The sequence below is a fragment of the Lutjanus erythropterus genome, chromosome 8 (assembly GCF_056507025.1).
Source record: "Lutjanus erythropterus isolate fLutEry1 chromosome 8, fLutEry1.hap2, whole genome shotgun sequence".
Taxonomy (NCBI): Eukaryota; Metazoa; Chordata; class Actinopteri; order Lutjaniformes; family Lutjanidae; genus Lutjanus; species Lutjanus erythropterus.
In genome coordinates, this window is record NC_139324.1 from 20,022,522 (window position 1) to 20,050,111 (window position 27,590).

At 39.0% G+C, this 27,590-nt stretch overlaps 1 protein-coding gene across 2 annotated transcripts; it reads right to left on the reverse strand.

Moving 5' to 3' along the window:
• Window positions 1-601: 601 nt before the first annotated feature.
• On the reverse strand, window positions 602-27,590 carry ppp2r3b (protein phosphatase 2, regulatory subunit B'', beta). Of its 2 annotated transcripts, XM_084724848.1 has the most exons (14): window positions 27,392-27,590; window positions 24,961-25,348; window positions 12,593-12,778; window positions 12,106-12,209; window positions 11,338-11,440; window positions 9,911-9,985; window positions 9,683-9,769; window positions 8,428-8,584; window positions 7,709-7,757; window positions 7,496-7,585; window positions 6,117-6,292; window positions 4,034-4,152; window positions 3,840-3,946; window positions 602-1,561 (listed from the first exon to the last, which is right to left on the reverse strand). In XM_084724848.1, the coding sequence occupies exons 2-14, from the start codon at window positions 25,312-25,314 to the stop codon at window positions 1,423-1,425; spliced, it is 1,746 nt and encodes a 581-aa protein (XP_084580974.1). In that variant the 5' UTR covers window positions 25,315-25,348; window positions 27,392-27,590; the 3' UTR covers window positions 602-1,422. The 2 variants fall into 2 exon arrangements, with proteins under 2 accessions (XP_084580974.1, XP_084580975.1); XM_084724849.1 differs by lacking the exons at window positions 24,961-25,348; window positions 27,392-27,590 and adding an exon at window positions 16,920-17,401.

A 27,590-nucleotide genomic window follows, 5' to 3' on the forward strand; every position in this document is an offset into this window, starting at 1 on the left:
ATAGTAACTTCTCATTTCAACACACAACCATTAATGAATTTACAGTCTTTATAGAAAACCTTCAGTTATTATCACTGGAATGTAACATTAGCCAATGACGTCAGATGATAATTAGTTAAATACCTGAATCAAAGCAGCATGGTTTCTGTCTAACAATCCTAGGAGCTCCAGTGTGTGAATAATGTGATTTAGCTCGTGTGAATGTGACTACACAGCACTGATGTTCAGATGAAGTAACACTCGCCCCAAATATTGGTACAAAGCAGTACATGCAAAACAGAACTTGTTCTTTTATCAGCAAGTGGGGATGGAGAAAAGGTCTGAACGTGCTGCTGCTCGTGACATCATGAAGTCAGCTGTGGTAACTTCTTTAAAGGGATAGTTTAGATTATTTAATGTGGGATTCTATGAGGTACTTGGTCAATGTTACGTCCCCACTTTAGAGAAGCTGAAAGGTACTGCTGTGGACAGATCAGCAAAGTAGTTAAGCGACTTAAAAAAGGCCTACCTAAAAAAACAAATCAAACACATATAAGTTTAGGTGAACAGTATATTTAGAGTATTTTCACTGCTTTACTTTATCATCAGACAGCTTTTTTTTTGACAGGAAACACCTGTCGTACAAGCCAAATATCGCTCTCTCCAAACTAACCAAACTCCATGGGTGAAGTCATTAGTCATTGTATCACACAGAAAATGGGAGTTGATGGACTACTGCTGCCTGCATTGGCTAATTCGTTTGTATTATTGTGTGACCTCTGTGTTTTAAAAGGGTAGTTCTGATTCACTGAAGTCAGAAAATAACACAAACAAACAGATTGAGGCAGCAGTGGACCAACAAATCCTGTGTTCTGTGAGGTAAAATTACTCATTCACCCACATAGTTTGGTTGGTTTGGAGAGAGCAATATTTGGCTTATATAACAGCCGGAAAAGACCGTCTGACAGCAAAGTAAAGCAGTGGAAATATTTTTACATTGATGCTGATTTTTATTTGGTGGACCTTTTTCAATACGTTTTGCTGCTGAACCTATCCACAGCTGACCATCGATAAGTATCTCCTACTGTGTAACCCCACATTAAATAATCTGAACTATCTGTTTAAGAATGACAGGTGAAAATATTAAAATATCTGGTACAGTATTGTGAAGAACCACCTCACATTTCCTGTTAGCCAGATGTGTGATACTCTGTCCATTCCTCCAGCACAGCTGACCCTACCAAGGCTCTGACAGTGTCTTCTGGTTTTGCTTGCACTCCCTGTTTATTGAAGTGTTTCCTGTTGCGCAGGATGGGATCCGGGCCTGAACCTGCGAATCTCTGACTTGATGCGATTCATTGACTAACACTGCTGGTTGGGGGTCTGTGTCTGGGAGTGCACAGTGCTCAGCAGGCTTGTGAGAAAACGCTACAGGATGGAGGGTCATTCAAAGTCGTCTTCATATTCATATTCGTCCAGGTCCAGGTTGCAGTGTGGACTGGGGATCTCAAAGAAGTGTCTCTTTGTCAGGCCCAGCTCACTGGAGATGTGCTGCCCCAAAGGACTCAAAGGATTATCATACCTAAACAGACACGGACAATAACATCACTCAGAAATGTGTCATTTAGAAAGAAAAGAAAGAAACAGCTGGGAAATTTGCTTATTTATTTTCTTCCCAATAATTAGAGATGGCAGAAGATTAAAAACTCTTGTACCATAAATATGACCAGGCCAGAAGCTGGTTATCTTAGCGTAGTACAAAGACTGGAATCTAGAAACTTTGTCCAAAGGTAACACAAGCCCGGGACCTCTAGAGCTCAGTGATTAGATATCTTGTTTGTTTAATCTGTACAAAAACTAGAGTGTACAAAACCAGACTCCACTGGTTGCCTGGCAACCTCAAGGTAACAACAACAACAACTGTGCCTGCCCAAGAAATACGCTGCCCTCAAATGGAACTCATGAGCTCGTGGTTATAACACTGGTAGGTGTGTGCATGATATGCTTGGCACTGGCAACATGTACGCTCAAACTGTTGTGTCTAGAAGCCACCGAGGCTAACAATCGCCAAACCAGACGGCAAGTAACATTATGCAGGAAATACAAAGCATAATGAAAAGATGAAATACTATAAAATTATGAAGAAAACAACTAAAATTACAATATATCATGTAAACCCATTTCCACCAATAAAAGAAATAGGTAAATTGTTACCTTTGGACAGAGCCGAATTAGCTGGGTCACCATTTCCAGTACTTATGCTAAGTTAAGCTAACTGGGTGCTTCATATTTGTCATACAGGTATGAGAGTGGTAGAGATCTTTTCATCTAACCCTCAGAAAGAAAGTAAATAAGCGCAGTTACCAAAATGTCAAACTATTCTTCTCAACAGACAAGAAATTTTCAACAAACCAGTGTGACTAGAAATGACAAAGGAGAAACACATGAAGGCAGGGACAGAGATGGTGCAAGAGTGGAACTTTTTTTTTTAGAAGAGGCAGGATAAAAACAGAAACTGTCTGGTTCAAAAACAGACTCCGAGCTCTAACATGTGGCTACATAGACATGATACTGTGCTGTCTGACAAAACAACTATCTGCTGTCAACAGTATGGTCAGACTGGTGGGGTGAGGGTAGAAGCTAGGAGTGGGTTTAGGACTAGACTCGTCCACAGAGAAGGAGGAAGAGAACACTTTGATCCTGCTGGTACCCTGAGTGTCTTACCTGCTCTGGTTAGCAGCCTGTCTTTAGCAGTTGGTGGTGTTCCTAAAACCGCCACACAACATACCTGTCAACAGCCTCATCTATCACTGACTCACTCTCACATAATGCCAAGTCTTAGCGAAGAGACGTCAAACTCTGTCCATCTGCTTTGTACAGTTAGTTAGACAGAAAATAGCTTGACATCATCTTTCCCTTAGCTGATCTTACAACTACTCCATAAAAAATGTAAGCACTATCATCTCAGAGTACATGAACTGTGTACTGAACCATCACTGGCTGCCTGAACAACAGAATTTCTTAAAAATTTCATTAATTACACCTGTGCTTTTCCTGCCATGACATGACGTGATGAAATGCCAACAAAAATAGTCAATTTATGTTTCCACATTTGAACCACACAATAATCATGGCCTGTATTTATTAAACTTCTTAAAAAAAACAAACAGTGAAAATGTACTTATCTCTAACTGAAGATTGAGAAATAATAATCAAGAAAAATGTGCTGGAAAGTGTAGAAATACCTTTTAAAAGTAACTTTAAGTGGTCACATGTATGCTTTGAGCAGGACAAGCCAATCAGAGACAATGATTTACTCTACTGCCACATTGTTCATTCTTAAAAAAAACCCCAACAACCTTATATTACACTGATGAATCATTCTCCAAGAACACAAGATATTAAATTGTATTTAGAGCCAGGCGGATATATTGGGTGGCCGATATTGGCCTACCACAGCTTTATCAGTCTAGATCGGTATCTGCGTATTATGTTGTCTGACATGAAAACTTTTTTTGATGGATGTTTTTTTAGGCAGCATGTTCTGTGGGAATGTGGTTAATACCACTTTTTTAAATACTGTGACCGTAAGTATTTGTCAATACCAGTCAAATCTAATCCCTTCTTTTTCCTTTTCTTAAACAACTAAGCTGTTAATAATGCATTTCAAACTGTAAAACAAATATTCTTCTCATGAAGCACTTATCAAGCTCTTTTTAATTTAAGGGTTAGTCATAAAAAACATGAAAAAGAGCTTTTGCTTTTATCTTTTACTTTACTCAAAAGTTGCACTATCAGTAGTTTGATAAATCCAGGCCCTGGTTTGCAGCTAACAGACGTGTGTGTAAAGTCAAACTTACACATCGTTGCACTGATCGTTGGCAGCCTCCTCCGCCACTAGGATGTCGTACTCCTCTGCAGCATATTTCTCCCAGTCTGACACCTCCTGGGTGTACGTCTCCATCTCCTGAAACCCCATGACAGGTTATGTGATCTGCTTGACCTCTGACGGGAAAACAGGTCATAACACTACCTCAAATCAGTTTAGCCTTACCCTTATAACAGAGAATGGGTCCTTCTGCTCATGGTCCAGGTACTTCTCAATGTTGAAGAAAGTGTCAAAGAAGATGTGGGACAACTTGCACCTTTTTAAGTCCCGCAGAGTGATCTTACCTGGATGGGATAAAACAAAAAAAGATATATATCATTTTTTTTTGGCTTCATTTGGCTTTCACAATTGGCCCGAGATTTAACTAACTCAGTAAATGTCGAGTTTTCGCAATAATACGCATGCCAACATCTCTGTCAGGGGTTAATGATGTGTTTGACAAAGGAGCAAGAAGTGGATTTCTGTCACCATCCACAGTGAGGACAGTGAAATGGTTAGTTTCTTTTGTGTACTAATCAAACTACAGTTATATTAGAGAATATTTCAAACTATACTATTTTTAAATCTGAGAGTTATTTTTTCCAATTAAATGATTTATCTAGTCTCTAAAATGTAAAGAAATTTGTCTGTATAAAGAGATCAGAAAAGCAACAAACTCTTAGATCTCAGAATCATTTACTCTCAAATGTTTGGATTTTTACTGAATTAATTAAATGAATATTACTGGATCAATTACATAAAATGGTTGATTGTCACCAGATTTATCTAAATGTTTCAAACCTTTGAGTCAAATCTGAATAAACTGACAGGGTGATTTTAAACAGCCTAACCTTCTCATGCAGCTCCTTATAAACAGGGTTCATACATATTTTCCAAAGTGAACTCTGAAGCCCTTTTCAAGAATTTTCAAGGTGCATTTTCAGGCTTTTCCAGCTCCTTACAGCTGCGGTAAATTATTTATATACATATATTTTTTATTGCTGTGCTATAAAATCTAACTGAAATCGTGTTTTGTGATTCTACAGAAGGGTTACAAATTAAAGGCAAACAGAAAAGTTTCACAATTCAAAATGTGACACCTGCTCAATATCTGACTTATTTTATTTCCTTATCTAAAAATTAGAGTTGCGAATAAGAATTATTTTCATTATCAATTATCTGATTAGTTGTTTGGCATAAAAATGTCAGAAAATCGTTAAAATGTTCATTGCAATTTTTCAAAGGCCAAAGTGATGTCCTCAAATGTCGTTGTGTCCACAAGTTAAAGATCACTGTGAGTTTACTGTCCCAGAGGACTTAAGAAACCAGAAGATATTCACATTTAGATGCTTATTGAAAAATGACTCAAAATGATTAATCAATTATCAAAATAATTGCTGATTAATTTAATAGCTGACAACTAACTAATTAATTGTTACCGTTAAATCACTAAATAGTGAAGAATTTAATCAGGTAGCAATTCATTATGAAAGTAATACAACATAATACATTCACAAGCAGTTTCAAGCATTTTATCCAAAATCTGAACACTTTCCAAACCTTGAAAACACTACATTAAATTTTTAAGGACTTTTAGCACCTGCACGAGCCCTGTATGAAACTCAAGTGATACCTGAAATCAAGGTATGTGACTTGTTTTATTTAGTACCTTTGTACCAGTTAAAATCTTAGTTTCTGTTTTTGAAAGAGCAGAAAAGGACTTAAAACTTACACGCTCTCCACAGAGTCACAGTAGACAAGAAGATCCACTAAAGAATAATGTCTTAAAATTTTAATGTGAAATTTATCCAGACTTTTTCTGTTAAAATAGTAAACGCTGGACTGTTGAGAAGAGGTGTAACTGTAGAGGGAAACATCTGCCTCAAATGAGTGAAGAAGTTGTTACGTCTCATATTACATGTTATATTCCAAAGCTCCACTAGTAGAGCATACCAGCAGGTCGACTGCGGGTCACATTCTTGCTGTGTGTGCTATCAGTACTAAACATGCAGACCCTCACCATGTACCAGTGTCTTCTAAATGGCATAGTGGTGAAGCTAAGTGCTGGAGGGAATTTGTTTGCAGTGTGGATGACACCAACAGCTGGCAACAGACAGTCCATCATGTATAACTCTGTCCTCATCAAATGATCAATGACCCAGCCTGAGAGTGTGTACGTGTGTCTGCGACTGTTAAAAACATAGAAGCCGTCAGACTCTCTGGTGTGTGAACTTCTCAAGAGTGTGTATAAATGTAAGACGGGTCTGACCTTCGAACTCAGGCTTGACGAGGTCAAGCATTTGGCAGAGGCAGTCCTCGAAGGGAAGGGGCTCAATAGCCATGGTCTCCAGCTTCTGACACTGCTCCTCATAGAAGTACTCCAGCTCGTACATGCTAAGCACCCCGTCCCCATCCAGGTCCATGCAGCGGAACCAGTACTCTATACTGGACGCAGAGAAAGGGAGGGAGCAACAGGCGGATGTGTGTGTGAGAAAGGACATGAGGGAAACAGAAGATGCATCAGTCAGGGTTCCCACTCTTTTCCGCAGATCATTTTTCAGGAATTTTTCAGGATATTTCATTTCAGATTTCAGTGATGATCTAGCCATACACAAATATGTTTCTCTGTGTGGAAGTCTGATTTAAACTTGAACTATCTTCCTGTCTTTCTGTTGCTGAATCCTGTAACTAGAGGACAAGAGTTACAGAAACATTTCAGTATACAGACATCATCAAAGTCTAGATTTTTCAATGTCATCGCTTCTTTCCGCTGTTTTTTTTTAGATTGAAAAGTCCTTTGTACTCTGCTTGGCAAGTGTATCATTAATCATAACATAAATTAGGACTGCAAGTAACAATTACTTTCATTGTAGATTAATAATTATATAATTATTAATTATTTTTCTGGTTGATAAATTAGTTGTTTGATCTATAAAATGTCAGAAAATGTTGAAAACAATGTTGAGTAGCTGGAATCAGAGAATCTTGACTACAAAATAGTTGGGGATTTATTTAATAACTGATTCATAATCAATTAATCGATTAATTATTGCAGCTCTAACCTGAATTACTTTCTTCTTATGAATTATATTAACATTTGGTGCCTTAAAACCAATGACTGAACAGTCTGAACACCAGTAACACAAATACCAACCTAAAATTTCACTCATTGACAAGACTCTCTAGACTAGTTTCCTCAGATCATTAACTGCCACTGACTCCCATACTTTAGCCCCTTCACTACTAATATTAAGTTGACTGTTTAATTAGGTTAATAACACCCACTATGAACTGCTTCTAAAAAAGTCAAACATTTCATAATATGGTGATTTTTCCTCAACAATGCAGTATTATTATACTATTATTATATGCGGTATTTGAAGGGACAATGCTTATTAAGTAAAATAGTTCCGTTAACCTAATAAGAGGGCCATTTAAAACCATTTGAGAAGTATGCAACATCAATTTATAAACCTGATAAAAACTAACACAGGTAGGTGGACTGTGTTAATAAATCTCTCTTGTTTGGAAGTGTTCATTGCAATTACAGTAATGTAACAAGAGTTTGTTCTGTATGACAGGAAAATTAGTCAACTGTTTTCCAAGAGGCATGGGAACCCTGATCAGGGTGGCAGTGGGCAGACATACCTGGTGTCAGTCTTCTTGTCCTCCTCAGAGATGAGGAACCAGACAAAATCAGCATAACTCAACCGTCCTTCCTTATACACCCGTCTGTCTCTGTAAAAATAAACCACACAATCAATCCTAAAACCTGGTGTGTAAAAAACATGAAATGTGTCTTCTTTTTGTTCACTTCTTTTGATAAGCATCCTTTAAAATCTATTCATTTCTTTCACTTACCGTGTTACTGTTCCCGAGAATATTCTCTCAATCATCTTATGGGAGATGGCTGGAAAAAAATACAGCAAAGAGATTACTTACAATCCAGACTGTTGGGGGACAGAAAAGGTTTTCTCTCAGTTAATATAAAACTTCTTCACAACAGATGTAATCCATTCTCACAGACTGTAAATCCAGACTGGCTATTGCAGCTCCTTTTTTTTTTTTTAGATCTTGACAATGTTATAAATCCTCTGGTCATCATATTGACCATATAGCGGTAGAAATTGTTCCAGACATGGCGTCATTTTGAGCAGAGTATATTTGCTGCTCTCTTATTGATCTTGTGTCTCATTTCCCCTGCCTCACTCACAGACCATCAACCAAGAACATGTGGTGTTGAGTGTGCAGGGAGGAAGTGTCAAAGACAAGTCTTTTTCCCCAAGTAAGTGTTTGTGTGTGAGCAGTAGAGCTGGACCAAATAACATTTACAAATGCTCTTTATTATTAGATGTAGCTTCAGCTTACTGACAGTGACAACAAATGCCAGGAAGGTTAAGAAAACTTAATTTAATGTGCACCCCTTGTGTTCTGACAAAGTATCAGCACTGTCTTTTGAACTATGTATTTGATTATCGAATATACATTTTATCAGAATACATTAAATTCTGAAAAATTCATATGAAGTTTGATTCTAGTCTGGTGTGCTTTCTTGAAGACGATGAGGAGCGCTTGTGCACCTTGGTCATTGTGCTGGGCCAGGTCCTTCTGGTCTATGTAGAGGTCATGGTCAGTGTCCAGCTCCCAGAACTTGCAGTAGATAACATAGAAATGTTCATAGGAGAAGAACTCTGTCAGCTGGTTCACGTCCTCCTCCTGCTCCAGCAACGCCACATTCTGGGACAGAATTTAAAAAAAAAAGGTAACTGGTCACATTGTCTTTTGTAAAAATCTGCTATACTTTTCAGACTGGCTCGCTTGTTCAGCTCTCTATACTTGGTGTAGTGCAATGAAGAATTATACCAACATTTCAGAAGGCCTCGCTCTTAGTTTTACCTCCAAATAAAGGGATTTACATAATCTGATTCAACTGGGGACATGTTTACAACTTGTCTCATTATCTGATTGTGCATGTGTTTCGCCCAACTTGACTTCAATGTTGTGATGTTGCAGTGTTCCCACAATGAACTACAAAAAGAAGATGATGTAAAATGATGTTTTCTTTCAATGAACCTTGCAGGTTTTCTTTAGGGGGAAAAAAATCAAGATATGTGATTAGTATTAGTAAAATCAAGCGTAAGTATGTATAACTATATAATATAATTATATTAAGTTCAACATAAAGCATATCAAGATTTAAATGTTTATATTATATGACAATGTGAAATAAATCTTAAGACAATCTCATGACTTTGTAAGTCTGGTATAGGGTTGCCAATTCTGTGTAACAAAACTAGCCAAACGGCAAATCAAAACCAGCCCAATAGCATAACTCAAAATATGCCTCTACCAAACCATATACACTGCTTTTAGAGTAAATGTATTGTAATATCTACAAAGTAAGGCTTTAAATGTTCAGTGTGCCAGCATTAAAAGCTGTTTTTTCACTTATGCCTTGTGTTATTAGATAGAATATTATCATAAATAGAAAATACATTTCACTGATACACAAACTAACCTGTTGTCTGGACTTTTCTTTTTCTCTATCTCTTCCTCTCTGACTGAGTATGATTTTAACTCAGTTTGGCAGTGTATAAATACATTCTTTCAATTAAGATAAGGAATTTACAATATGGATTTATAGAAGTGATAGTGAAAATAGGTCTCCCAAACTAGTGTCACCACTTGAAAAGTAGCAAAACTATAGACCTGGCAACCCTGGTCTGGTGTATTTAAAAAATTATATGTTTTTAGAGGTTCACAAGGACCAACACACTTTTAGTAACAGAACATAATAATTTCAGCACAAGAAAAAAAATATTGCATTGTATATACCTGAAGAAAGTTACTTTTCCTGAGTTCAGAACATGTTATTTTCCCAGTCCATGATCGATTCACATTGTAGAATATCCGCTGAATCACCTGAAAAACAGTTGACAGTGTTTTCATATGTAACCAAATAATGCATGAGTAAAACTTAAATCAATGCAGCGCCATTTTAATGTTCACTTCTTGCAATGTTCCAGTAGTAATGTAATGTTAACTTGTGTTATGGTTGTATACCGTGGTGATGTATCGTGAATGAAAGTCTGGTGCCTCCTTTAGAAAGGCCAGGCCTGCATGTGAGTTCACCACATCCTGAAAACATAAAGTACAGTCAGCTCACTTTGTCTCTACTTCATGTCTGCCACATTTCCATAACAAGCCCCACAAAACTAACAAACACAAATGCAAAAGAACAACTCCACGACACACTGTGCCTGCTACAATAACAAATACATATGTTCAGTTAAATTGTGCAGTTACTTTCAGAGACGAGTTTAATGGCAAACCACATGTCTTTCTTTTTGGGTAGAAGACAGAAGGCATATAAATGCATACTTATTCAAACATCAGAAGTTGTCAGTGTCTATCTACATCACTCTGTCATGCCACATGCTTTATAAATTGTGCTGTGTAAAGAAAAGGCTCCAGGCCTTGTTGGGAGAGGCCATCAAATTTAAATGTTTCTTTGAAGTCGGAAAACACTGGGTCGACCGGTTCTTGGATGAGCCTAAGCCTTTCTGATTTGACAGCAGAGTGGTGAGAAGGCCAAAGAAAAGACGTCTGCTAGTGCCTGCTTAACCTTCTCTTCTTCCTCATGCCATAAAGTCACAGGGGGTGTGCTGCATTTCAAATGAACTAAAGCTATATTCTTGCCATGAAACTCCCCCATGTCTTTTCTTTATTCTACCCCCTTCCCTTCTGCTGGGGGAAAGAATTGTTGACATAAATGCGAAGGCGGCAATGAAATTAAAAGGCCTTATTTCAGGGCAGCCGTCGTGCCTCTTTGACTCTTACTGTGAGAAATTAAATCATAGAGAAACACATAAATCACCAGGCACAGGAAACAGGCGGGGACAGTCAAATCTACTCCACTGCAATCCGCCTTTCATTCATCAAAACAGTCAAAGGCGATTCGCTGAGCGGGACCATACAAATTAAACAGCGTGTGCCACAAGGCATCTCTGCTGGTATGCTAACGGGTGTTCAGTACAGCCCAGCCGCTCCTGCCAGCATGAAAATGAATCAGGTGTAGGGCGGGGCTAGTGTGGAGCACCAACAGCTTGTCAGGGGGAATGAGAATACAGAAAGCCAGCACAGCAGGTCCACATGCTATGACTGACCAAACAGCCAATTAGACTATTCTTATGAAACAATTTGATAAATCTGCATCTATGTTTTCTGGAATTATTTTGGTGCTACATCGTGTGTTTCCATCTCCATTCATTTCTGCTGAGCTTGATTCCTGCACCAGTGGAATCCCCCTTCAGTAAACTCCCCTGGCTTACAGTAACGTCCCTGAATTAGTCCTCCACCACATGAAAAAGCACTGCCTCAGCAGGGCAGTGCAAAAATTAAGTCCAGTTCGCACCACCCAAGCCAATGCAATTTTTGCCATCCCACACTGCCAAGTCCAGCCCTCTCCCTGGGTGTGCTGCAGCCAGTACCTGCAGGAATGGAATAAAGTCGTCTTGTTCCAGGTAATTACAGCCAGGCTTGGCCAAGAGGTGCACAAATTTAGAAGCGTCATCGTGACAGGTCTGCAGAGTTCTGGAGAAGAAAAGAGAGAACAGATGGTTGCAAGGTTACTCCCTCTTTCGCTCTTATGTTCTCTCTATCCTTTTTATCATTCTCAAGAGCACAAGTTTTAAATTGTTCCCCTCAAAAATGCAAGTGCGGGTGTAATGCATTCTGAAATTAGGATTCTGAATCGCTGCCTCGTGATTATAAGTGTTGAGTGTTGCGGTAGTGACGGGGAAATAATGTAAGTGTCTGCTGTGGCCTCTCATCTAAGAATGGCTCAGTCATGAGCTCAAGTCAAAGGCCAGGTCTATCCAGTTCTCTAGAGACTTACACATTAATACAAGAGCATGCCTATTGCATACAACAGCATTCAGCACACAGCTAAGTGTGCAGCCGGCATTACAAAAGCACTATGGTATTCCTTTCAGTTTCACGCAGAAAGACGCTGAATGGATGTTTTCGTTCAAATACTGTATATGCCCACTATCTATTCCCTCATGGGCATTTGTGAGGCTTTTGTGATCAAAGATTTTTGTTTAGAAATGAAAAGGATAATGTCATGACAACAGAGAGCTGCATGCAGCTTCTGTAATCTCAGCGAGTGGTCATCATTGTTCTGAAGAGATTGCATGAGCCATTTGGCTCTGAGCATACTAGTGGTCCACTGAGAATAAGAGGCGTCATTGTCTTACTTTCTCCACATAGCCACAAACTTGTGAACGGACACGAAGCCGGTCCTGTCGCCTCCAGCTGAGCAGAACAATGGCATCTTCCAGTAAAGAGGGCACTCACAGGCCTAGGGAGACAAGTAGAAGGAGAGATGGGGCAGTGTGTGGTGGGGATATAGAAAAGAGAGATGGGGGAAAAAAGCTTTTAAAGTTCTTAGATATACATGGAATCTTTAATGCAGAAAAGAACAGCACAATGACACATGACACTATTGGGTCGACAAGCAGTGTTGCATCACTTTAAGACTTCCCTGAGGAAACCTAGCTGTCATTTCTCTCTTCACTCAGGTTCCTCTCAGGCCATTTCTCACATTCCTAAGGGAGTCGGAGCTAATATTTTCCAAGAGGTTTAGCATCAGCAAACATTCGTAAAGTCGGGAACGAAATGGCACCAATGAAAATTATTTGCTGGGTGGCAGCTGAACCTCCATGCCACAAATCAAATTCTCACCTTGGCAACCTGCCCCATGTCCTCAATGGTGGCCCTTTCATTTGGGAATTGGGAAAATATTTTCTCAATTTTGGAAATGAGGCTGTCGATGTTGAGGTTGGCTTGGGGCCGGCCCTGTGGGAAGTGAAACTTTGGAATGCTTTCACTCAGCGCTGTGGTGACGGGCTCCTCCGTCCTCACCTGGGCCTGAGACAAACACAGAAATAAACTGTTAGCCACTGATGCTAGCACATGCTAACAGAACTCACAGCTCAAGCATTCCAGCATGTGCTAAGGCTCACCTCAACAGAAACACTACATTGCTAGCACCGAAACCACACCTCTCAGCAGGCCCATGAGGGAGGAGTTGTAACAACTCAATCATAATTATCCATTTATCTGCAATAAACATTCTCCTCTAATAGACTGTTACTCTATAATAGATTTAAATTAAGACGTGTCAACTGACATTTTTGCAACTTGTAAAATCTTGTAAAAAAATCTGTTTATCAAATACTGTACAAAAAAAAAGTCAGGAACTTAAGGGATTTATATAGAACAGGGAAATAACAAGATAAATGAGTAGTCATCAGATCACTCATTACTAGAAAATTATCATCACATCTGTGGTCTCCCAATAATGTTTACAAATATATTTTCATCTTTAACAGCATAATCTGATCTAACAGTGAATGAAATGGTAGCTCTAAGCAGCGAGACCACAAGATTTGACTTACTAAGGTTTATAGACGCTATTACATATTTTTTTATTCAGTAATGTTTAAAATAGGGCTACCCCCGAGAAAGTCGAAGATCTGCATCATCATTTGGAGACTCCTCAGTCAACTGAGATTCTTCAAGTCAAGCAGTCCTCATCTCTTGCAATGTTGCAGTAATAATGGGGTGTTAATTTGTTTTTTTTGTTTTTTTATTTCAATGGGGATTTCTAAATAACGGGAATCATAATTATATTTTTATATTAGCTAGAGCACTTAAATCCATGTGACGCGTGGCTAACTGATGAGAGTCGGTGAAACAAATAGTTCGTAAACAATTTTTATCCCTTTTTTTTTAGCTGAGCCATTTTACACAGGGCAGTGGAACAGCATGACTGTAAGCTTCACAAAAACGAGTCTCAAAATGACCACAAATCACAAAGCGGAGGAAAGTGTTCGAAATTAAGTGCAGGTGGCCTGTTGCAGTGGCTGACAACACTGCAGCAGGCTGGCAGGTGTCCTGAGATTTTACATTTGAACTAACGGCATAAGGACACACTTTTCCTTTCTCTGACTGTGTAGAACATACTTGTGTAAGCAGATATAGCAATTTAATGTGGCACATTGGACTGAAAGACAACAAGTAAAGAATGAATCGCCAAACTCATATTGAATAACCAAATCCAAATCAACTCAGAAAATTCTCAGTCAGGTATAGCCCTAGTTTACCAGAATGTTAGATCTCATTTACAAGTCAAACTCTTCATATTATAGTCCATGTTAATATATTTGTAAATTCAATGCTCAAAAAATACAGACTAACTTTTTACTAAGTATAACATATTTTGACTGCAATTATCTGGAGAGAGACAATACTCTCAAATAAGTCAATAAATTGGCCTTTTCAGTGTGGCCATTTTGACAACACAGAAGAAAGGCTGCAGATTACAATAACTAATAGCTTGTTCAAGTGTCCCATTAAGCCTTGACCGTGAGCTAGCATGCACAATATCATGGCCTTGGAACTGACACACCTAAATGGAATATCGCCTTTATTAATCCTTTTAATTACACCTGTGCTTTTTCTGCTATAGCATGAAAATATGTCTGCTATGAAATGGACTATTAATTATGTTCCCGTAAAAAGAAAGAGCGAGCAAGCAACCTTGGCTGGCTTTGAATAGTGTACCTGATTACAGACAAACAGTAGCTGTGAGTGACAGCCATGGAAACAGTAGCAGGGCTGGCATGTCATGCATGTGAGTGTGTATTAGATTTGAACTGCAGAGGTGCAGTCAGATTTAGGGTCTTTTAGCTTAAGAGTCATTACTGGATACAAGGCTGAGCTTTCTTTTTTAAAAGTCTCCAACACATCACTCCACTGCCATACCTCTCACTAAAACATAGAAAATAGGGCTGGGCAATAAAACAATAGCGATACATATGGGTAATAGACACTTCATCAACAGCAATAAGAAAATTATTCAGTAACATATTCAACTGTTTCACTTAAATGCAAATCGCCATGAAAGTTCATAACGAATATGCAGTGGCTAATATACATTATATCTCTTAATAATGGAGCATGCCACTGTGACAGTGACACACAAGCAACAAATCTTTACACTGTGTGTTCTTCAGTTGCACAATCAACATGTGACATGACAACAGAAACAGCGTGGAGTGAGAAAATTAGTGCAGACGGTAAAGAAAATTGCTAGTAAAAAAAAGGACAGGCCAGCTCATCTCATCAGTATAGCAGTTTTTTTTCTTTCAAAGACTGATGTTAAAATTAAGTGGTTAAATCCAAAGTAAGGGAGCTTGATTCAAAATACAGTGATTAAATTCAACCTTTTTTTCATGGTCTTTCCTATAAAAAAAGTTAAAAAGTATGTGGAAGTATGAAAACACTCCAATATGTAAAAGCTCGGACATCTCTGTGTGTGTCCTTTTAACAACATCTGTACGAGTATACACAGCTGACATACTGTGTAGGGCGAGGTACCTAACTTCCATTCTTTTATGGCACTAACCAAATTGCTACAATATTATCGATTATCAAAAAATGTCTTGTCAATCAATACCAACTTTCGATACATAAGCAGTAAACCTCATTAGCAGTGAGCCATTACACACAGAGCATGCTAATACCAAGATCTAATACTCTTGGCAACTGGCTGAATAATGTTACATGTTGTAGAGGAATGCAGGACACGCAGGGCACCCAGAGACAGGGATGGTGGTTTTGTTGTTATACCATGTCATTGAACAGCACCTTCCTTTAAAATGAGCAATTGTACTGTAATGTGTGATGTAATTTTTCTTTTGTTAAAATGGATTTGATGTTGAAAAAGATAATTACTCAGGAACCAGTATCAAAGCCAAGTTTACCCAGCCCTAAAACTGTGAAGAGATCATATTCATTGATAGAATCTCCACTGGGTGTTTTGCTGAGGACCAAGCTGTAGAAGAAAAGAAATCAGTAAAGATATTTTCATGACTGTCACATATAAAAAGCCAGAATGCATTAGGATGCATTGCACATATTAACCAGTTACTAAAAACAGCTTGAGCAGAGCATGCTTTACTCTCAATTGTCATCTCATACGCAAAGACTATTTACACTACTGAAGAATTTGCTAACTGGATCAGTCTCCATGGCCTTTAATCACATAAACAGACCCACATAGCCCTCTGCTAGGAGATAAAAATACCATCTTGGTGGTTTTTGGTCCAACACATTTGACCCACTGTTCTCACCTCTTATTAGATTTGACAGTACCTACATATAGCCATCAGTCTACATCATCATCATCATCATCATCATGTCTACAACAACAACACTTTGAAGAACATTATTGAAACCCTTAAAATTGTTGAGGAGAACAAAGCAACATGGCTGACAAGGTATGCCATGTCCATTTGTATGTGTACATGTGAAATTGTTTTGCTGTATTCTGTCAGAAGTGATCTGTTCATTTTAACCTAATAAATGACAAATGCTGCTGATCATCTGCTCTTCTCTGTCCTGTGTGTTGGTGTCAGCCATGGCTATAAAAGGACATAAACATCTCCTGTTGCCCTGCCCCACAGTCCCCCCTCTCTCTGTCTCTCTTGCTTCATGCTAACCGCTAGCAGAGCTCTTGAGCACAACCGCTAAGCCCCATGACATTTTGCACATTCACAATGATGTGGTCTGAAAGAGGACAGTAAAGCGGCTGAGCACAACATACCACACAAGATGAAACATCATCCAATAACCAAGGCTCACATCTCATATATCCCTGTACAAATGAAGAATACTCCCCAAGTAATGTGTGTAAGCTATACTAATGAAAGTTTTAAAAATGCCTAGAGAAAGTGATGCAACTGCTCACATGTCCTCACCTGCTCAAGATGTAACTGGCTCCAACAATACCTATAGTTCCCCTTTGTGATGAATAACTGGTTCACATTGAGAAGCGGGCACAATTCCTGTAGCTTAACACTGTAATACAGTAGATTTGTACTAATGCAATCTGAATAGCAAGATATGAAGCCTACAAATACCAGCCCACATTAATAGACTTGCCCACTGGCCGACAGGCCAGCAAAGCCTGCATGGTAGAGCGTAGACTCATACAAACACCTGCCTGTCCTTGCTGGAAAGCTCTGAGCCTCTTCTTGAACCGTGAGGGCAGAACAAAGTCACAGCCGCGTGCCAGCAGAGCCAACTCCTTCCTCAGGTCAGGGTCCTGACGCAGTGACAGCTCCCTCATCCTCATCCTCACTCCGGAAAGGATGGGGAACACATATACACAAACACAACACTCAATCCAGTGTTTGCCTCTTGACTGTACAAATTGCTGAGTACCAGAAAGCACTGTAAAAGTAAGGCAGTAGGCAGCAGTTGAAGTCCTCTGTGTCTGTGTCCCTGTGATTGTCCTCTGTCAGAGTGAGAGCCTCTTAATGCAAGGGAGCAGCTGCTACTGTGACTCTCTCTCCCATTCCAGATCTGGTCGCACAATCTCAGCTCTGCCTGCTGCTCTGTCCCAGTCTCCACATAACATGCACATACACACTGCACAGGGTCAGGGAGCCCTTGCCTCAAAGCTGCTGGGGAGATAAGAAGTGACGGGGTGTATGTGTGTGGGAGTCACTTAGTGTATGTGTGGGATGGGATAGGAGGGGTGTGGGTGTGTGTGTGTGTGTGCAGTGGATCTGCCCTTTCCAGTTTGCATTCCTCAGTGCTCATGGAAGGTTATGTAAAGAGACAGACCTGTTGTTGCAGCTTGCAGCAGCCACAGAAGCCAATTGAGGGATGCACCTCAATATCACGATCACACGCTACTAATGTTCACTGGCTTCCTTTCTGAAAAGCTCCTGCACACACTAACAGATACTTCAGAGAAACTTTGCTTGTAGCATAATTTCTACACTGCACATAAAAGTAGTAAAAAGTCTTTGTGAAGAAAACTTTAGCTGTTCCTGCTCATCTAACAGGGAACATAAGAAAATAAAGAATAAAATACGATGTTGAATTGTTGAATTTAATTGAAATTGAAACTGTGAATTTAGAGTTTCAGTTTTGATCCTTCGCGGTAGCTTTAGCTCTTCAGTGTTATGTGCTGATGCCAGAGTAATAAACTTAGTTAACAATGTGTTAGTTTTGTTTCCACACAGCAGAGGAAGTATATGTCTTAAACTCTGAGCACACAGTTCGTTTTATGTTAAGTAAGTGAAGTAAAATAGATCCGTTTGTTCAGATAATATTACTGCTATAGCAATGTTAATTTCCATTAGCACGTTAAGGGGAATTCCCATGATGTGTTACCACAGAGCTAACATACTAAGCATTATTCATATATACATAAAGTAATTGATTCAGGAATTGTAAAAATAATAAAATGATAATAATAAAATAATAATAAAATAATAATAATAACAATAATACATTAAAAATACTTAAGACAATCAATTTTTTCTCCAACCCTGAACATATACTATTAAATCTACCCTAAAGTAGGGCTGGGCGATATGACTTGTAAATAACATGTTGATATTTTTAAGCTATGCCGTGATATAGATCTCAACATACACATTTTCTCTAAATATACCGTAAATTCTCATTTGGTGATGATCTTATAGAAGATGATGAAATGCTGTTCAGCTAAACAATTAATCGAAATTTTATCATGATTGCAATATGACCTACCGCAATTTTCAAATTTTTGTTACATTTTTGTTTCAAATATTTGTTAAAGGCAAAATGTGTGTCACAATACCATTTTCGCTAAATAATCTTGTGCTGCAGAAATGTCCTGGCCTACACACAATTTTCTACAGACTCAAGAAAATAGGTTTGTTTTGAATGAAAATGAAAATGATCATGATAAAAATGATCATTCCCTCCAATAATGCAAATTATGTCACAAGTGCAATATCAGTAAAAACAATCACAATTTGATATTTTTTCAAAATCATTCAGCCCTACAATGACACACTGCTTATGTTCATCAGCTTCCTTTTTGAAAAGCGCTGACACACTACCAAATATTTCAGAGAAACTTTGCATGTGGTCTGAGCCATGCAAACTGGGACTCGTTCTTTTGAACAGTACATACAGACGGTAATAGGAAAATTTAAAATAAAACCCCCTAAGTGACGGAATATAATGAAAGACGTGTGTTACTACTGCTAGATCTGCCTTTTAGTATAAATCACAAGCACAGCAGTCAGACAAAATAAACTTAATGAGGCATAGGCAAATAAGGAAAATAATCCAGATATGACAACATAATAATAGATAACAAGAGTGTAGGTCAAATCACCAGATGACACATGCACACAACAGTAAGACATAACCTACATATAATCAACTCCTCTGCGTCCAGTCTTATGGTGGTCTTTGTTTTGCCTTGCCTTTGCAAGCTTGGGCTGCCAGCCATTCCTCGTCTTATTATAGTTGATGGGCAATACAGGGGAGGGGGGAGAAATGTCAAATTCAAAGAATGATGACCGGACCAGTCTGCGCCTATTAAAAGCACAAGCCAGCACTGTTTGGGAAATCCAAGAAACTAGATCTGGAGAAACATGCATCGTTAGTCCTCAAACAAATATCCGTTTCCGGTTGCTGCTGTCCTAGAGTGATGGCAATTACATCAATTCTCCATGAATATGCTGATCTAACAGTGTTAGGGTTGCCTTCACTGCACTGACTGTACACAGGGAAAGCCCAACACCTATATGCCTACTGATGTGAAAGTTGATTAAAAAGAAATGGTATATAGATGTCCACATCAGTAGACTGCATAAATAATCCTACAGCTGCCAAGTTATTGTTATTTCACACAGAAAGTGAAAGCACACCCACAGTATTTTTAGATGACAGGATCACACAGTACACAGTTTTCCACTGGTTTCTGCTCAAACCCAGTTCCTGTTATCCTCCATACAGGACACTGCTCATGCTTGATAAGCTGTTTGTATGATGGCTTTTCATACTGGCTGCTGTTTGTTCATGTTCATCAATACAAACCAAAAATGGAAAGGAAAGCACCAAGGCCAAAACAAAACCTAGTAGATCAGATAAAACTGTCAACTCACGTGAAATACAGTTCTCTCCATTTTTTTTTGAAAACAAAATCTGAAGTGTGTTTCATAAACAGATGCAGCAGGGATAATGATGTGCTGGTTTACACATGAGGCAACAGCTCCATTGGTGTTTTAAAATCAAGGCACACTTGGTGTGAACAAAAACAACACAGAGGCAAAAACACGCACAGGTTCTGAATGTAAGCTTCCTACAGGATTGTATGAAGTGTGTAGTTTTTAAATAACCAGACTGGACATGCTCCAGCAAGCAATATCACAAACTAAATTACCATCAGGCAAGTTGTCCAAACAACATCTCTCTCTCAGGTAACTATCAGTCAGACAGGCAGCTAAAGTACCATGTCCACACTCTACTGGGTCACTATGACAAACAACATGAGAACTCAGACTGACCCCACAATATGTGTAATCCGTAGACTGCCAAATCTGATCTGTGAAGAAACATGTGTCCAGTCATGTTCACTTCATTGCATAACAGATGAGATTATGAAACACACTATCTGACGTTAGTGGCCACTGGCAGGTCTAGATGTTAGAACTCCCAGCAATCGGATGACTATTCAAAGGGTACTGAGGTTTTATTTTAGATGAGCTTCAATCAGAATGGCATTCAACACTGATGCTCTAAAACTGTGACATTCAAGAGATGACATGCAGGGCAGGCAGGCAACCAAAGCAGAGAGAAATGGGTGGGGCAAAACTGATCAAAACGTCCCAGAGGGCCTCTCCAATCTGTCAATACAAGCATGCAGGGTGCCCCACAAATATTATGTTCAGCTGGCTTCAGTATCTGCGTTACTAACAACCACTGAACCAGTGAAATGTATCATAGTGAATCCACACAGAGGTGAATCAAACAAGCTCATGACACTAGTCCAGAGCCACAACTGGTTCACAGCATGGGTACAGAATCTGCTGTGAAATCCAGAAAGCTCCAGCTCAATCCACCACAATCAGATGTCTGAGACAGGGATTTGGGATACATGTGAACGAGTTCCAAAAATAGGCCTGACTGACGAACAACATGGTGGGCTCAGGGAAGGCCAACAAGAAGAACATGATGTGAGCATATTGGACAGCTTACATTAGAATAATAATACACAGAGTCAGACAGTTACCATGGAGGTTTGTGGAGAAATCCTACATAGCACCAGAAGTGGAGCAAAGGGTCAAAACACTAAGGAAGGAAGCTGCAGATAAGGGGTTACAAAACATAAGGCACACCACAACACTCACAACAGTATTACAGTAACTACTAAACAAACAAGGAAAGTTTACAGTTCATAGCAATTAGTTGTTAGAGACAACAGCTTTAGAGACCAAGCTGATTTTACCTGATCTTTTATTGCATTTTACAGTTTTTGTTCTTTTGTACATATCTTTGTTGACTAAGGTGAGAATTAACACTGAAATTATTTTATAATGACTTCTCAATTTCCCAAAAGTATTTCCTGTCCTGGAAATGACATTATGTTTTTCCCCTAGGGCTGTCACTACTTAAAAAGTCCAAATGATGTGTCTGTATCCTGAACAAACTGTATGTCTGTTTAGAATTTTTATACATTTACTTAATTAAATTACAAGTTTATTATGGCATGAAGCTGCAAAAACAACAGGCCAGTTGAGTATAATGACAAAACTAGGGTAAGAAACTTAAAATCTAAAATACAAAATCACTTTTCAGAAAGATAAAACAAAAAATAACTGGATTTTGCCTCCAACCTGAATAGGGTTGCCAATAGTTGAACATGTTAAAAATAGGCAGTTGATTAATCATTAATAATTAATTAGATACAAAATGCACATCCTTTCTCTCTTCTTTAAGTGTAATGTAAATAACTGTAGCAGCACATTAGTTATGTAAAACTTTAATTTATGAGGTAGAAACAAAAATGAATAGAAAAATAAAACAATAAGGCTCTCACCTGATACAGCTGCTTTTTAAAAATGGCTCTGCCAAACAAAACAATGTCACATGGGGCACTATTACTGCCATTTTAACAAGGCAGACTAAACCAAACCATGAGAGCTCCAGAGAGATGGTACAAAACATCAAAACATCTATTGTTGGTTATTACATTTTTTACTACTAGTTCAATTCTTATCAACAATTATTGATTAATCATTAATATCCCTAAATCTGAAAAATGTAGAAGGGGCATTAGAGCTCAAGAAATACTCTTAAAATGTAGTTTGACAAGATGCCTCATATTTCTTTGTGCTATTTCACATGAGGCCGAGACCACTTCAGTCCTATCCAAAACCAAAAGTTTGTAAGTGTTCACTTCACACTCACAAGTCACCGAGACTCTAAAATAAAAGGACTTGTGGGAAAGAGTTTAACACCTGGTTCTATCTGACAGGTCGGGCGACTGATAACATGACCCTAGACCCCTGCTTCAAATAGCTTCAATGTTGCTGAGCCCAACCAAGCACGTTATAAAAATACATCTTGAGAAATAACCTATGATCCCAAATGCAGACGCTGAGAAGAAAAAATAAACCCTCTGAGTAAATTTATATCTACTGTTCTATGTGACTAAAGAATAGAAACTGTTGCTGTGTGTGACCTATTGCACTTACAAGACGGGGCAAATTTAGGTGTTGAGCTACACCGCAGAACTGAAAACCAAGCCTTCATGGGGGGCTGATACTTAGTGTACATAGTGTAAATAAAAGATCTACAACCATATATTCTGACAATGAGCAGCATCTAATAGAAGTCGTTTCAGAGTAAATTACACAGGATGAATGTGCTGCCACACCTCATCTCACTGGCAGAACTCTGGCTATCTAATGCCAACAGAAGGGAACCAAGGCTATCTATATCAGTGTCTGATGTCAAAGTCAGACCAGCTGTTCCAGGCTGCATCAACGTGACATAAATTGAATTTTTGAGTAATCCTTTGAAGAATGCATCTGTATGCAGGAATTCATTCTGTTGTCTTAAAATAGAAGTATTACTTTATACAACCTCTCAATCCCTTTAATATTGAGTGACACAGCGTGGCCACATGCCATGACACATCACAGCAAAATACACAAACTGTCCAGCAGTTGCTTTACATGAATCTGGGGTGAGAAGGTGTCATTAGGGGCTGTAGGTCACTGGGAGGAAAGAGACATGGATGTGAAAAGCAAAATTCAAATCCATCTGCCAAACCTCTTTATCTTCCGTCATATTGGCTCATGTTAAACAGATAAGAACAATAAAGAAAGCCACAGGAAAGACTGAAAGTCAACTGACCACTCTTATGGAAACACTAATAATTGAAACCCACACAGAAGACTGAGGAGGATTTTCACTTTTTGTATCCTCATCTTCTTGTTTTCAGGTTGTATAGCAATGAATCATTTCTCAATGGGTCACAAAAGGGCTTTTGGTGAGACGATGTTTGCATCTTCACCTAGACTGGGATATATGGGCGTACAGGTCTAGGTCTTCAGCCCTGGTGTTTCAGTCAGAGATAGAACAGATGTCGCACCAGTGACCACTTAAATGCCTCCTCATGCCTGTCTTTAGCATGTCAACAACATGTAGAAGGCGGAGTTTCCAAGAGGACGTGCCCCCAGCTGTCTGGCTGTCTCACTGTCATCACACTCACTATGTTCACAACTTCTCATCTTAGCAGGGTGGGAGTCCTTGAGCAAACATTTTGAGCCTTTTAAGTGCTCTGTGTGGCTTGATTTCTTCTATAATCGAAGCAGCCCAAAGCAAAAATTCTGTTTACCTCTGGAGACCACAGTCACTGCAAAATAAGGTCTGCAACATACAGGCTGAGAGGAGTAACCAGAGTGCCAGGGATAGGCTATGTTCAGACACTCCCACCTCTCATACCACACTAATTCATGGGTGAGGCCTGAACATTTGGAAAGTATTTGACTAATAATCACTACATATGCCTACAGACATGGAGGCTCCACTATGATAGTCCAGAGTGGACAGCTCTTCTATGCCTTTGATCCTGTGGGCTACTCAGCAGCCTCTTGTGGCCAGCCTGGGAAAATAAAGATCCCAGAGGACATGTTAGGGCCAAACTTGAGAAGCTAGAAACTGATATCTATAATTAAATATATCATTACATATTATTAACTAAACTGATTAAAGCCCCTGTGTAGAATAAAATGTCCAACTTTGGGGCATTTGTGTTAAAAAAAACAAATCAAAACAACAACAACAACAAAAAAAAACAAAAACAACAACACCCAACAGCAATTGTAGTTGTAAACAAATGCCACAATCATATAGAAATAACTGGAGGTTAAAGCAACAAAGATCATCCATAAACTCAGTAATTTGGTTCATTTACAACTGATATTTACTCTGTGCCTGACAAAGTGCAACTTTTGGCTATCCTGCCAGTGGGAAAAGCCAAGGCTTTACTGTCATTAATGTTGGCTCCATTCACTCAATTAAATGTATTACTTACACTTGTGTTTTGCTGCTCTAACATGACTTCACTGAAAAAAGTCCTAATGACACAATTTTGAGCAACCCTGTATGTATATAATGTCATCATTATCTCCTCGGTGTAAGTGAAGTTAACATATTTGTTGTTCAAGAAGGTTAGCTTCAGAAAATATGGAAATCATTCCAGTATTGGAATGGATCAGATTATACAATAAGTACTGACTACTGAATACAGTGATGATGGAGGGTATAGCTAAACTAATAAAAAACTAAAAAACAATGTAACAATTTAAATCTATCTGATCAACATTGACATTAATATACACCCCCCGTCTTTAACACTTACTGCTTAACACAGACAAGGCTTACTGAAACTATGCAACACACCCTTAAGTCACAGACACCTCAGGTGGCTCTATGACGAAAGCTGAAAACTGCAGGTCACACCTTGTTGTTTCTGTTAGTAGGAGCAAGCTCAGATGAAAGCCCTGTGGCATGAAATCTTAAGAAGCTCTAAATCTCGTTCAAACCTGTAACACCATTACATAACAGTTTGTATAAAAGGATGACATTTGATGGCAATGAATGAGCTACTTGCTTATAGAAAACTGATTACAAATTTTAATGTTTTTCAGTCTATTAATGCACTATTTCAATGGATATTTTACCTTTTTTGTGCTGACAGACCTCCGTAGTACTCTGCCATTAGGTCCGGTCACTCTGGTATTACTGCAACTGCCAGAGGGCAGGGTACAGGTAGATGGAGGGCTGGAGGGAGTACAAAGGGTAGCGGGCTTCTTCTCTGCCAGGTTCTTCTGGGATGCCACATTGTTGTTCTCATTGAAGGTCAATGACCTTTTGTCCTGGGCGTCACCGCTGCTCAGATCAATCTGTTGTCCACTTTTGATTAGGTCAAGATAATCTTTGAGCAGTGACTGGGTTGCAGGATCACTTAACCAATGGAGGAAGAGCTCATCCACCTTCATTTTAAGAACTGGCTGGAGGACTTGTGGTGATGGCATTTTGCAGGATTACTGGCACCTCTGACAAGTGTACCTGTGTAGAAATAACAGTTATGTTACTTGTCACAAATAGGGTGACCAGGTGTCCCATTTCATATGATACTTCATAGCATTTTCATCCCCTGCCCCATATATTGAGACAGTGTCCCACATTTTGGATGGCACTAGTTAAACCACTGCAGGAAATACACTTTTCTAAAAACTGTCTTTTATCGAATGGCTGTGAAGAAAACAGGAGAGGCTGTGTTTGATATTAATGTATGGCATGAAGTGACACAGCACATGTGAGTTTCACAAGAACTGTGTGGCTCAAAAAGAGATGTGCCAATCTATGGATGCATTCCTACTACAGCTGGATATTGGTAGGGCTGAGTATCACTTAAAAAAAATTACAGTACCAGTACCAATACTAGTACCCTTACAGGTTGAACAGTGACACTAATACCAATGGAGTACTTCATTAACTGCCTTTTTTTCAAAGGTTCCTCTTTATGAAGAACACTTGCAGTGACTGGCTGTGAGCAAAGCCATAAATCTTCTAGATTTGGATACCAAAAGGATTGAATGCAGATATTATTTGAATCGAAGCATTTCGGTACTACTTGGTACTCAGTTATTTCAGTCAATTCCTTAAAGGCAACGAGTACCAATAACCAGCCCTAGGAGTCTGTACGTAAGTAGTTTTGAAACATTTCTAGCCAAATGATACTAAAAAATCACTATCTGTATGGTTCTGCTTGCACCCAATCACCGCAAGCGTTCTTCTATTTGAACTTGTGATTGGCCCACTACTGCAGCAGATACAACCCACACACTCTGTGGTGTGGTGAAGTCGACTGCGGTATATTTGACAAAGATGCCACCAAAAAATTCAAAAGTATGGCTACTGCATACCTGTGGCATGTGATAAATATAAAAGCACAAAGTTTCAGGATGCTTCAATTTACATGATAAATATTAAATGAAGTAGAATAAAATGCACCAAATTAAGTACTCTTTTGGTACTGGTATCATTTTAAGGGTACTGGTATTGGTACTAGTATTATATATATTTTAACACCCAACCCTTAGTCATACGGAAAAATTATAATTGCCAGACAGATGAGTTAACAGCAGCTGAAATAACTGTTTACCATACTGTGCAACACTCTAAATCATACAAGCCAGCAGACTGTGCTAATTTGTAACTGTCATTGTCTATTGTAGCATGACACAATTATATGTATAAAAATATTTTCGAAATCGCAATATTGCACAGTGCAATAATCAAAGTTGCAAGCTGCAATTTTCTGATTAAGGAAAATGTGTGACAATAAAGCGTTACAATTAAGTACTCAGCTGCTGCAGAAATACCCTGACCTACAAATCTTGATCTCCAGATGTCAGACAGTTTGCTTCCTACAAACCCCAACAAATGCCATAACATCATGATACTATAGTCTGTGAAAATAATCGCAATTTACCATGTCGTGCAGCTTCACTGGGCATGTTTTTAAGTTATACAGACACTCTATCAAACGTGTTCCACACAAATACACTCTTTGCCCAACAGTTGGTTTGTTGAGATCTGGTGACCCTTGTCACAATGCATCACTCTGGTTCAGCATTTCTAGCACAACCCCAATGAACAGGACGACACTGCTCTACCAAGAGGACCAGGATATTCTAAATACAGTGGCGGATAGAAAATAACACTTGCATTAGCTTGATGTCAGCCATCCTTGCTCTGTGTACACACCAACCTCTCACTGACGTTATTGAATTTTAGCGCGAACAGTCAATAACAGCCCGCAGGCAAAAGTAAACGTAGTAACATAAACCCATATTGACCCCGGTAACGTTAGCTATTTTTAACTACAGTGTAGCAAATACAGCTGCATAACGTGAGCCATTAGCTACTTAGTTAGCGCCACTCGAAGTTGCTCGCTTATGAAAGAGAAATCACAGATGTCAGAGTTTATAAAGTTGCTGTTCGGTAAAAACTAGGAGCAGCAAGCGACGACTGTTTGTTTGCTACGATAGCATTAGCAAGCTAGCATTAGCAAGCTAGCATTAGCTGGCTAACCAAGGTACCAACCTGGGAGTGAAAGGACGCCGGGAATGCCAAATGCGTTGATAGGACTCTACATTATTTCCACCACAAGCGAGGGTGTTTGTCTGTTTACTCGTGAGTTACAAAAGTCCTCCTGTATCTCCAGCGTTCATTACAGTGGGCAGAGGTTAGAGCAGACAGAGGTAACTTCTCAGGCTCGCGTTCCCCTGGTAACCACAACGAG